Source organism: Pteronotus mesoamericanus, unplaced genomic scaffold (assembly GCF_021234165.1).
Source record: "Pteronotus mesoamericanus isolate MK-2021 breed Mesoamerican mustached bat unplaced genomic scaffold, CSHL_Meso_final scaffold_582, whole genome shotgun sequence".
In the NCBI taxonomy this organism is placed as follows: domain Eukaryota; kingdom Metazoa; phylum Chordata; class Mammalia; order Chiroptera; family Mormoopidae; genus Pteronotus; species Pteronotus mesoamericanus.
In genome coordinates, this window is record NW_026555323.1 from 4,897,391 (window position 1) to 4,911,049 (window position 13,659).

At 42.0% G+C, this 13,659-nt stretch overlaps 1 protein-coding gene across 3 annotated transcripts in view; it reads right to left on the minus strand.

Moving 5' to 3' along the window:
* Positions 1-13,659, minus strand: part of LRRC28 (leucine rich repeat containing 28) — a 68,879-nt gene that overhangs the window by 8,520 nt on the left and 46,700 nt on the right. For 2 of the 3 annotated variants that reach the window (XM_054561946.1, XM_054561945.1), the window contains 3 exons: positions 12,718-12,820; positions 2,544-2,719; positions 846-1,005 (listed from right to left, as the gene is read on the minus strand). In XM_054561946.1, coding sequence (XP_054417921.1) covers positions 846-1,005; positions 2,544-2,719; positions 12,718-12,820 — 439 coding nt within the window. The remainder of the gene's footprint in view (positions 1-845; positions 1,006-2,543; positions 2,720-12,717; positions 12,821-13,659) is intronic. The other variant, XM_054561947.1, reaches the window with a different exon arrangement.

The window sequence follows — 13,659 nt, forward strand, 5'->3', positions numbered from 1 at the left end:
TTCTATAAAAATGATTACAAAGGAAACACCTCTAGGCACTGAATAGAGGTAACAAGTTATCTGGAAAATTTACTAACTGAAAATACCACATTTGATGGAAAAGTTAGGCATTACAGTACTCTTTTCATTTTTTTTAACTTCGAAAAATGCAAACTTAGAAAATCTTAAATTTAGAAAATCTATATGCTATGGTTGTGCTAATGGGGGATTTTTCATTTGATGTCCTATTTTTAATTGTCTGGTATTCTTTTTTAAACTACCAGTATGGAGGGTTTTTTTTTTTTTTTTTTTTTCACTTAGTGAACATTTTTAGCAAATTCAAGGCACTGTGCCAAGAAACAGAGTGGCAAGAAAATGCCATTTGGAAGGGTTAGAAATTCAGAGCAGACACACACACACACACACACACACACACACACACACACACACACACTGTCTCTTCAGCCACACACTTTCAGTTAGCAGCACCAATTACAGAGAAGGGCCGGGCCGGTCCCATTGTACAGTAAACGTCTCGTCCTTACATCCCGTATTGCCTGAAGACTGCCGTGAGCAGGGGAACAGCAGGAGAGCACGTCTGCAAAGAGTGAGCTGCTCCACATAATCCATGCACTGAAATTGATCTGCATGTGACCAACCAGGCAATAAAGGCAAGAAGACCATTTCTCTTGTGATGCTAAAACCGTGCCTGCGTCACTCAGCTGTGTCTCAGGGAGCACTCGATGCCCCTGGGGGCTGCTGACTTCACGGTGCTCCGCGCCTGTCCTCCGCCCCGCCCCGGCACCCGCCCCGAGCCCCGGTGCCAGCCCCGGTGCCAGCCCCGGTGCCCTCTTCGGCGTGATTACCCCTGGTGCAGCCCCGCCATCGGCGTCTCTCTCAAGGGAAAGAGCTTGGGGTAGACGATTGTAAACATGGGCTCACTGCAGCGGTGACAGTGCCCCAGGGGACATTGCAGCAGCTCCAGGAGACTTCTGGGTAATGAGATGGGAGACAGAAAGTTCAAATCTGGAACACAAGAGAAAAGCGTGCATCAATAAAAAAAAATCAGATTTCCTTATACTAGGCTTCTTAAAATGTTTCTCTGTTACCAAGTCAGTTCAGTTAGTTACAAGTACTGCATGTTGATAACTGCGTTATCTGTGAGGCATGGAATACAAACCTAACATTATTTAGAAGTGAAAGGTGTTTTTACATTTTTGATACTGAGAGAAAACCTAAGTCAACTCTTTTAAGAGCAACCAGAAGCTGCTCTGAGGTAGAGGCAAGGAAAAGACATAAGCCCAGGTGTTCTTTAAGAACACAGGTCAAAAAGGCATGGTCTTGCCAGGGAGGGTTTATAAACGTCTATAAGAGACAGAGAGTCAAAAAAAGGACTGGATTGAAGATTAAAACAGACTTTTGTTCAGTTCTTCCTAAATCTATTGGACATTTAGAATCAATCAAGCTAAATCATATTTACCGAAAAGAATACAAATAAAAAATAGTGCAACCAAGCTTTTCCTTATCTCAGCCCCATGAGCTGTCACTAATCAAAACAGGGTGCTTCGTCCTCAGCGTGGTCCGAGCTACACAACAGAAATATCTGAAGCAAAACATCCCAGGGGTCCCGGCAAGTTTGAGCACCAGGGTGCTACTGACGGCAAACAGCTAGTGGCAAGTGAAATGGTCATAAGGAGGTGAAGCCTGAACATCGCTGACCCATCTTTGGGAGGAAAATACAAATTGCCTTATCATCTTTTCTATATATGTCCCGCCTTAATAGCCATTTAGAAAGATACAAATGTATTTGTAGGTGAATAATTGCAATTTTTTTTTTTTAGTTTAAAAAATAACAAACATAACTTCGTACTAGACATTTCTGGAAGGCTGATGTTAGATTTTTTATGGACCTTTTTTTTTTTTAAAAGCAAAGAAAACATGGAGCAGTTTTTAAAACACTTTAAATATATTTCTCTTATTAATATTGCCTTTCTTAAAGCATCTCAGATGCTGTGGTAATACTGTGGCAATACTGAAGCCATTTTCCTGATATTTCTTCTCCTTTAGTATCTAAATTTCTCAGCTAAGAGGAGGCTGTAAGGCAAAAACCTGCCCCGCTGGAAGAGGCCCCCGACTTTGCTTTAAGACCTTTGAGAATTTTTTCCTCCTGAAGAAAGCACCCCTGCCAGGCATCTTATGTCCACCCAATATAAATCCCCAAACGTCAGCTTCCTTTAATTAAACCACACAGTTTAGTTTAACTTTTAACCTCTGTCCTTTGTGACTGAAGACTGTATTTTAGTGAATGCGCCTCTGTCTATAGAGGGAAGTGTTGATAAAATAGGAAAACTTTTTTTATATTAAAAAGTCCCATTGCACAACAATGTGAATGTACTTAACGCCACTGAATGGAACACTGAAGAGTGGATGAAAGGGTGAATTTTATGTTCTGTGTATTTCACCACAATAAAAAAAAAAAAACAACCCCACCAAAATAGGGAGCATAAAAGACAATTTCTAAGCTCACGGAAGAAGAGCAGGACGCACGGAGGAGTCCCATGTACCTTTCAGAAAACCGTGGTAGGTGCGATGCAGACTCCTCATGGCCAGCTCCTGCAGAGGCAGGACGTGGTCGCTCTCTGTGCCGATGGCCTTCACCTCGGCGGGGAGGAACACGGTGAGCTGGCCCGATGAAAAGGAGAGCAGCTTCCCCTCGGAAACTTGGACGGGAGCACCACAGCTGCAGAAAGACGCACATTCAGTCGTATTAGCGAAAAGGGAAAGGGCTGGAGGTGCCAATGAAAATGTGCTAATCAAAATATACGTTTGAAATTGTAAGGCGCTGCTGAATTGCCAGGATTCTTTTCAAAGCGAACAGATGCTCTCCCGCGTGCCTGAATAAAACCTGGCACAGAAATTGAAATTCATCAGTTGGAGCTCGGCTGAGATCGTTGCCGAGGTCCAGTTACTTCCAGTAAGGACAAACTTTGAAAGAACTTTCCTTCACAGGATCTACACAATTTGTTTTGTAAGCTCTATTCATCCTCATTTTATGACCCTCTCCAAGTTAATGTTTATTGAAATTTTCAAAATTAAAAGGACACTCTGTTAAGTTGTAGTACCTTGGTTTAATAGGATTTTTTGTGTGGAAAATACCCTACAAAGTAAACAGATTTTTAATGGTACAAGATAACTTTATTGGATCCTTGCACAAACTTGTGGGGAAAATATTCCTGGCAATGCAACTGAATAAGGCCAGTCACACCCTGTTCCCTGAAGCCACTCGTAAGCAGATGGCAGAGAAGCCCTTGTCCCTCCAGCTCCGTGGTCACCAAAACTCAGGGGTCTGACCTGACTCTCCCTCCTGTCGAGGCCACTTAGTTACTTAAAAGTCTTCACACTTCTCTCCTCTAATGCCAAGCAGGTGCCAGCAACCCTGGCTCTCCAGACATAACATGGGATAATCTCTAACCCTCACTAGAGACAGGCAATGAAGCGGGGAGCGTGGGGCTGAAGAGACGCTCTCAGCTCGCCTGTTCATGAGGAAGTTCCTTCATTTGCTCATTCCTTCCAGTAGAAAATGTTTCCAGAGGACCTAACCTATGCCAGTCGACCAAGATGCTTAAGTTAAACAAAGAAACTAATGAAACAAACAAACAAACACCCAAGAGGACCCCCTTTCCTTGGAAAATGCAATAATTACAATATAATTGTTCTAATGTTTGGTCAGAGAAGACAGAGTGACTGGCCCTGTCCAGGGAATTAGGGAAGGCTTTACAGAGGGGACATTATCGGACCTAGAACTCAACTGATTTCACTCGGCCAACTTCTCCACCCAGCTCAAGAAAAAGACGCCCAGAAGGTCACTCTGGGTCCCTCTGTCAGGCAAACCCCAGACCCCAAAGGGAGCTGCTACTCAGAATTCTAACATCATAGGTCAGCTTTGCCTTTTTCAACAACATGAACTATTCTTTGGGCCCTTTTGTCAACATTACATGAAAAGAGAAACAAAAAACCAGTATCACTTATGAACATAGCTGGAAAGATTTTTAGCAAAATAAATTCAACAATATATCAAGTCACTATGACCAAATGAAGTTTATCTTACTAATCAGGATTGTATTAATAGTAGAAAATCAATGTAATTCATTATATTAAAATCTAAAAAAGAAAATCTATATAATCACTTAAACAGATGCAGAAAAGCAGTCTAACAAAATTGAATCCCCATTCCTAATTAAAAAAAAAAAAATCTCAGCAAACTAGAAATAGAAGAGAATTTACTCCTCTGATAAAAAGCATTTATGAAAAACAATAGTTAGTATTTTAAATGCTGAAAGACTGTTTTCCCCGTAAGTTCAGCAAGACAAACATATCTGCTCTCATTACTTCTATTTGACATTGTACTGGAGTTCTGGTCAGTGCAATAAAGCAAGAAAAAGAAATACAAGGCAACTTGATTTGAAAGGAAGAAGTAAAACTGTCTTTATTTCCAAAAGACATCATGTTGCATGTAGAAAGTCCAATAGATTCTACCAAACACCTACTGAAATTAATAAGTGAGCTTAGCATGTTTGGAGGATACAAGATCAATATATTTTAAAAAAATTGGTACTTCTATATGGTAGCAACAATCAACTGGAAATGGAAAATCTGTTAAATATCATCTACCATAGTAGGAAAACGATGAAACACTTTGGGATAAATCTGAGAAAAGAGGTCCAAGAGCGCTACACTGAGAACTACAAAAGACTGCTGAGAAATGAAGACATTCCTTGAGATCATGAGTTGGAAGACTCAATAATGTTAAGATGGTAATTCTCCTCAAACTGATCTCCAGTTCAATGCCATCAAATCACAGCAGGGATTTTTTTTTTAAGTAGAAATTGAAAAAAAAAACCAAACAAACTCTAAAACAAACTCTTTCACGTGGACCGTGGGATAAGTCGGGTGTCTGTGCTCTAGTTAGGTCAGAGTGGCTGTCACCGCTGGTTTGTTTCACAACGCGCGCCTGGACAACTTTAGTTGAAGTTGTTGTTGCTTTTCATAAAAGAATGTCTCCCATGGGTTCAATAAAATGCACTTCGGAATAGATCAAAAATCGCAAAACAACTAGCACAAACAATTTTGGGGGAAAAAACTGGACTAATACCACCTGATTTTAAGACTTATTGTAAAACCATAGTAATCAAGACAATGATACTGGTATCAAATAGACAAGTAGATCAATGGAGCAGAGAGAGTAATTGGAAATAGACTCACACATGTAGACAACTAATTTTCAACAGAAGTACAAAGGCAATATAGTGGAGAAAGGATACTATTTTTAACAAACGCTGTTAGAACATAGCCAAGAAAAAGGAAACTTCAACTATACCTTGCACCATATACAAAAATTAACTCAAAATAAGTCACAGGCCTAAATGTTAACCTAGATGTAAACCCTTAAAAACCCTAGAAGACAACATACGAGTATTTCTGTGGGTTAGAAAGCTATTACTCTTAGGAACCATTTGTGAAGCTAAGGAAATGAATCTAAATTCTTTCCTAATATGGAGAAAATGAAGATGAGAGGTTTATCTCCAAAATGCCATTATGCCATGTGGCCATTAAGTCTGGAAACAGGTAAATACACAATAAATTATTCTTTTGATGATATGCTATACTACGTGGTATGATGATTAGATTTTAGATTTTTGTATCAACGCGGCTGGGTCGGTACCCTGATATATAGTCAAACACCAGTCTAGGTGTGGCTGTGAGGGTATTTCTTGAAATGAGATTAACACTTAAATCACTACTCTTTGAATAAAGCCGATGAAGCTCTATAATATGAGTAGGTCTCATCCAATCAGTTGAAGGCCTCAGAGAAAAAGACTGAGGTCCCTAGAGGAAGAGGAACTTCTGGCTCCAGAGTGACTTCAGACCCAAGCGGCCACATCAGCTCTTCCCTGGGTCTCTAACCTGCCTACCCATTTCAGACCTACCAGCCCTCTCAATCATATGAGCCAGTTCCTTGAAACAAACCAATCTCCCTCTCCCTCTCTGCCCCCTCGCCCCATTCCATTGGTTCAGTTGCTATGGAGAACACATGGTAAAATAATATTACTTGTTTCCAAATTGTATAGCCGCACTGTAGTATGAGAAACCTGAGCAAAACCATAAAACAATGAAAATGTAGGGTAAAAAGCAAGCAAATTATTCATGAATATTTATTTCATACTCTTATGGCCTTAACTGCTGCTGCTTCTTAACCCAGTTGTGGACACCACCCGAAGAACTTAACAATGCAGAGTAACAGATAAAAGTTTAGAGAACTGAAAACCAGATTTTTCCTAATGTTTTACTGGTCTCCAAGATTTAAAAGACAAAACTACTAAAAAGGCTCACGCTAACAAGTAAGTGGATTCTCATTTTGTATGAGGTCTAATTTCCCTTTGACAATTCTTTCGGCAGAAGTTCCTACTCTTCACCACTGGGTATCAAGAGCTAATTAAATCCATTTTAGGACCCATCTATTATATATCTCTCTGCCTAATGTGAGAGAAAAGCAGCAGCTACGGAGAATGCAGGCTGCGGGGGAGAAGTCCCACGCGTGGGGGACCTTTCTGCTGGCCATGGCCAACCTCCCTTGACCTCGTCGGAGATCAAATATCCACCTTTACTACGTGAAATGATGCAGGAGAGAGAAAGGTCTGTCCTGCCTCTGCTCTCGAGGAGCTAACAGAAGGGCTCAAATGTACAGAGGCAGTTCCGGACCAAGGAGAAGAGAGGCGGTGTCCGCACCTCAGCGGTTAAGAGCATAAGCAATGAAGCAGATGATAACTCCACCACTACCTCGCTTCGTGCCCGGGGACGGTTCACTTAATCTCTCTGAGCTTCAGTCTCTTCATTTCTACGAGGGGATGACATCACACAGGTTGCTGGGAGGGTCATGGGCAACTTTCGGGTAAGTCCCTCCAAGAGCACATTGCCTGGCACACAGTAGAGTTTATAGCTGTGCTGTCTTTTTATTATTATAATAAATGATTATTTTGATGATACACTGCCGTGCTGGGATGGCTAAATTTTTGTACCTACTTGGTTGGGCCACGGTACCCAGATTATGTATTTGGCCCAACGCCGGTCCAGATGTTGCTCTGAAGGTATGTAGAGTTACAAACTAAGATAAGCACGGTGGTACTCGAGCAAAGGGAGCGGGGGCTCAGCTCTGTAAATGCACAGGGCACGTGGGTTAAGCGAACAGGTGCCACTGGTGAGCGTGTCAGGTACACGGAAGAGAGAGCCAAGCGCGAGAGAAGGCTGGAAAGGTATCTGCTTAGCGTCACTCATCGCGGCAAGAAATAGTCATGAAATGAATGGCCCGCAAGGAGCAAGGGAAGCCCCATGACATGCTTCTGTTCACAATGAAAAGCAATAGTTATTAGCTGGCAGTTATTAAGTCTTGGTATCTTTGATTTCTAACTCAAGAGTTTTTATTTTTTAATTCAGATTAAATGCCCAGATGGTTACAAAAAGATTGTACATTTGAACCCTTCAATGAGTTATTAAAATGTATTAAAATCTGTTACAAATCTTAGTACCTTTGGCTTAGTTACAAGATAACTTACAACAATTATCACATAATTTCCTTTCAACTCAACGTTTTCAGAGCCGCTATTCAACACTTAACCTTAAACCAGCTAAATGAATAGTGAAGTCCTTTTGCCACTGAGTTTATACTCCAAAACATGTGTGTGACTTAGCCAATTAATTCATGTCTTTTCACACTGACCATTCCACTGAACAAAGAGTTAAAAGTAAAGAATGAGTTTAAACTCCCTTACCAAAAGCACCTGACTTATTATATTTTATCCTTCAGAAGGTAGAGGACATCATCTGCAAGCTCATTATTATGGAAACTGCTACCAGATTTATCCTCTTTTTTAGCAAAAGTTCCTCCCCGCCCCCCAGCTTGAAATAACAGGAAAAGGAAAGAGGAGAAGTGCGCGTGGAGAAAGGAGCGAACTCTGCCGCCCAGAAGGGACGAGCCCGGGACTGGACAGAGTCTAACTGCCATCTTAGCAGAGGCTCCTTTAAATGCTTAGTTTTGTTTCATTTGAGGCCGCATTTAATTTACTTTCATTCTTGAAAGGTATTTTTGCTGGTTGCTAGGTTGGCTGTTTTTTTTTTTTTTTATTCAGCACTTTAAAATGTTGTTTCACTGTTTTCTGCTCTTCGAATTTTCTGATAAAAAGGTAACAGTCTTTTGAATTATTCCTCTGTAGACAATTTGTCATTTTTCTCTGGCAGCTTTCAAAGTTTTCTTTTTATCTTTGGTTTTCAGCTGCTTTGCCTTGGCATGGTTTTCTTCGTAAGTTTATACTGCTTGGGGTTCCCTGAGCTTATAGAAAATGTAAATTTATGTCTTTGATCACATTTGGAAAATTTTCAGACATTACTTCTTTAAATATTTTTGTTGCTATTATTGCCCCATTCTCTCTCTATTCTCCTTCTGGGGTGTCGATTTTACAAGCATCAGACTTTTTAATATTATCCGGCAGGTCCCCAATGCTGTGCTCATTCTTGTTTTCAATCCTTTATCTCTGTGTGCTTCAGACTGAAACATTTTTATTGATCTACCTACAAGTTCACTGACTTTTCCTCTGTTGTACCCATTCTGTTGTGAAGCCCATCAAGTAAAACTTTTATTTCAGTTACTATATTTTTCAACTCTAGAACTTCCATTGTTTTCCTTTTTATGTTTTCTACTTTTTTCTCTGGTCTTTTCATTCACTGCAAACTTACTGTACTTCACTGAGAACAGTTGCTTTAAATTTCTTATCTGTCAATTCTAACATCTTGGGTCATCTCAGGTTGGCCTCCGCTGATTGGCTTTTCCCATGAGACTTATGTCCTTAGTTCCTTGAGAATTCTCCTTATTCTTCCTATGTTATATAATTTTGGGTTGTACACTATACCCTGAACACAGTTAAAGTTATACTGTAGAGGCTCTGGATTCAGTTATATTCCTCTAAAACTTCCAAAGAATATGAGTATTTTTGTTGTAATAATCAATTCTTTACTTCATTGGAATCAAACCGCAAATTCTGTCTTTTGACTAAAGTCATATTTTGGATTTTATCTCTGCAGGGAGCGTTTCAGATCTCTACCACTGCTTGTTCGGCGTGTGTAGGTAGTCCCGCATAAAAATGAACTGTGATCTAAAGTATTTTTTAATCTACTCGTTTAACTCAGAACTCAGAATGCATTTCTTACACAAACAATTCTCTTATCTTGAGTGGTTATATTAACAAATCATTTAACCTAGTCATGTAACCAATAAAGCCAGCTATAATTGCTTATTTACATAAGAAAAAGCAAAGCAGTGGCTTTGTTTCCTTTTTCTCGTGTAAGCAGGCAACTGGAAGAGTAACCCCGGTGCGGAACCATGTTTACCATTACGTTTTCCTGAATAAGCTACTGCGCCAATTAGCACTGTCTATAGTTCTAACATTGGAGGGACTTCTCCTTCTGGGTATAATGTGGAAGAACTGAAGGCATTTACTCCTGTCATAAAAATTTAACAACCACAAAGTTAAAATTATACTTTTCTGTGAGATTAGCAAAAGGCAAGGGAGCTCTGGGAGGAGACCTCCAGGGGGCTCCTATGATCCTCTGCTCCCAGCGCCCACTTCCTTAGGCGGCCTCCTCCCACAATGAATAATAGGGTTGACCTGTGTAATAAACAGGATGTAACAGAAACGACAGTGTGTGACTTCAAAGCTCGGTCATAAAAGACGGTCCCGTGCTCTACATTTCCATCACTCTACCTCTCTTAGGATATTTTAAAAAAATATTATAGTTACTTTTGTACATTTGTAAATTAGGATAAACATCGAAGTAATCTTTGTCTTTTCCACAATTCTTAGCGCAGTATGAGCTGCCAGTTAATGAGCAACAGTTATTTGACAAATAAGTGAGCATATAACAAGGAAGTGCTGACTTTATTCACATTTCCATGAATATCGAATATAACTTGGTGAGACTTCTGAGATTTCTTGGAACTGTGCAATAGCTGTTAATTGCTATTTCAATACTTGTTTATATGTTTTACACCCGGTTCTCTCTTTTCCTTCTGCGGTGTGAATTGTACGTGTCTCAGACTGTTTTCTCTTGCGCCATGGGCTCCCACAGCTATGTCCCTGTGTTCTGTTGCTGCCCCAGTCTCTTGGACTCTTCATCTGAAAGGAGGAACGTACTTGTTTCCGAGACAACACAGCACTCCAGGAGCTCTGCGTTCGTCTATTCCGGGCCCACGCGGGGGCGAGACGCCGCATGTGCCGTCCGTGGGGGACAAAGCGCGCCCGAGCCTTAGGTTCCCAGCTTCAATATCCTCTCCTTATGGAGAATTAGCACCAAGTCAGTTCAATGATTTATGGTTCATTAGGGTCCCTGGCTAGACTGTCAGGGCCACGAGGGCAGGTCCTGAGTGGGTCTGCTCGGCCCTGTGCGGGCAGGGTGACCACACAGAGAAGTCACTCCATAGATACTCACTGAATGGGCAAGTGGACTGAGTCCCTTGCTCGGAATCAGGAAGAGCGCTTTCCCGGCTACTAACAACCTTTTGCTCTCGGGACACTGTTCCATTTCTTACCCTCTTTTTCCCAAAGCAGCCCCCACTTTGGCTTGGAATGGGGGCATCGCTTTGCATATATTCAACAGATACAAGCAATTTAAAAAGGGGTCCTTAATTCTGTTGCCGAGGCTTCAGTAGACAGCATCTACTAGAATTCTGAGTATGTTCTGCCATAAAGGATTGTGTAAGTGGTTGCAAAATGGGTTATATGACTTTTCAATTCTGGAATAGAAGCACCAGAACGGCATCTATAAGAAATACGTACTGAGTTAAACCGACAGACTAAAAATGCCTTTAGACCAAAGTTCATTTATAAGTGGGACTGCCTACACTCCAGGACTACCAGTATTAGAGAACAGAATGTTTCATACTCTCCTTTTAATAATAATTGTATTTCTTATTCCCACTATCAAAGGAAGACATTAATAACAATAAAATTTGCTAAAAATTTGCATATTTTGCCACATTATTTATTTCCTCAAAGGTTTGCAGCTCTCCAGAAAATTCACTTTCTCTCCTACCAGATACCAAGTCAAGCATTAAAAAATATCTGCTCAGAACAAAGGGAACTTTCTGGCAGCCAATAACATCCACATCTAAACAGCAAAGTGGAAGGCTCTTTATCTTAATCGTGATAGAGACGGCATGCCTTTCAGTGCAGCCCCTGAGGACTTTGTTTGGTGCGGGAAACACTGCCTGGTCCTTGGAGCTGGCTTGCATCATTCCTTGCGTCTTGGAGATTGAGGGCGTTTTACTCCTGACCTTGGAGGAATTAGGCTATATTATCACAGCTGTCCCATCAGCTGGAGAAAAATCAGTGGGCCAAAAACCTTCACCACACATTCTGTTATCGCTGATTCACAGAAGGTTCTGGAATACATCGCCAAGCTTGTATGTCATCAGCCTACATTGGCACTGAACTCATCTACGGTTCTTCCGAGATAACAGCTGTGTAATTTCCCCTAAGGGAAGGCCACTACTCCTAGGCTGGCCCTCTCTGGGGCAGTCGCGGCTCAGTGCCTTCTCCCGGGGCCCACGCCCGCAGGGAATGGCTGTCCTCTATGTATAAGCTTACTGTCTTCCCTCTTCTTGCCACAACTACACACCGCATGAGCCGGGTTATGCAGGGTGCTGGGGATAACAAGGACAGTCGGACATGCTGGCTCAGTGGCCTCAAAGGTGTTCCACGGGTCCTTTGGCTGCCCCACTGAGGGAAGCGAGGCCAGTCCAAGGCAGGTTCTGGTGGCTGGGCTGTCCTATATTAGTCCCAGACCACTCTGAGAACCACTTTCAGGTGGTTCTGTCTCACTGTTGTAGGAGGAGCTGAAGCTTTTTTTTTTTTTTTTTTTTAAGATTTTATTTATCTATTTTTAGAGAGAGGGGAAGGGAGGGAGAAAGAGAGGGAGAGAACATCACTATGTGGTTGCGTCTTGCACGCCCCCTACCGGGGACCTGGCCACAACCCAGGCCTGTGCCCTGACTGGGAATTGAGCTGGCGACCCTTTGGTTCGCAGGCCTGCGCTCAATCCACTGAGTCACACCAGCCGGGGCCCTGAAGCCGTCTTTTTAAAAGCCCAACTGAGAAAGGAAAATTATTGCTGCTCTGAAAATAAGCGCCTGCCATTTCCCATTAACTGAAATATCTGCCTTGGTTGCTAGAATCATGGTTTGTATTGAGGGGCTATTTCAAATGTTGAGTTCTAAATATATCCAAGTTCTAGATACCACGGTGTTACTGTAGTAAAACTGTCAGTGCAGAGGAGTGCAGAGAGAGAAAAGCTTTTAAATTAATGCTGATGCCGCCCATTCCTGTGACTGATACTGAGTTTATAATGCTATGCATAGATTCCCTTTCTTCTTCTGATTGAAAATTGACCAACAATGTACTGACCACTCCCAGCTAACTGACCGAACTTGCATTACGACACTCTAAACTGCGTGCCCAATATTCTTAGCTTTTAAAGGTATGTGATTTAGCATAGGGGGGGCCAAAGGCAAACTTGAACGGGATTATCAAAATAGTTCATCTCTTCCTGAGTTAGAGCAAGACCAAATAATGAGATAGAAACAAAGGCAGCCAAAGAGTCGTGCTATAGGATGAAATGAGAAATCCGCCTTACCCACTACACCCGATGACTTTATTGTACAGATAGGACGGCAAGCCTTTCAGGTGGATGTTGTTATCCACGTACACATACTGCAGTTCTCGAGACCGACCTAAATCTGGGTCAGAAAGAAAAGTACTATAATTCCCATATATTATGCACCAGTATAATATAACATATACAATTGAATTCACAGTATTAGAATAATTCAAAGTTTCCATCCTGGCAGAAACACTGTCGATTTAGTACTCAGTGTGCAATGATGTAAGCTAGAATATTCGATTCTGCAGCAGAAAACATGACTGTAGCAAAACTACTTAACCCACCTGGCTCATGATTTCTTAAACTGCAACATGAGATAACTGGAGATAGAATATCATTAAAGTTCCTTCCCATGTAAAAATTCTATCACTTTTTAGAAACACTTTTAATTGAAGAATGAAGTTTGTTATAGGTCGTTTAGGTAGTTTCATTTTTTTCTCCATAGGAAACAACGTTAGACAAACTAAGTCAGCAGGTTGGCCTACTCAAGTTGGGTTCTGCCCATGTATCAAGATTACTGGGCCTCACCTGCCCCGGGCAGAAAGCTGAGAGGAGGGGTCGGGCGGGCTGGAGACCAGGCCCTGACTGGGCGGGGCCCTCAGGAGGCCAGCCAGGGGTTGGAGTGCCTACCCGCCCATGGCGGCAGCGGGAGAAAGAGGCGAAGGGAACCCCAAATCCCAGTCCTCTAGTGAGGTGTGAAGGTGGGGGCGAGCCCTGCAGGCCCCTGCGTGGGGCCCGGGACAGGTGTGTACCAGCAATGGGGGGAGTGAGAAACAGGACCCAAAAAGAAGGGCCTGCAACAGAAACAGATGTTCCAGGAAGCAGCATCCAGATGTTTTCCAGAAGTAGCTGGGCAACGAGAGCCGAGGCTGGAGGAGTCAGGAGATGAGGCAAAACACACTGACAGCAATCTCT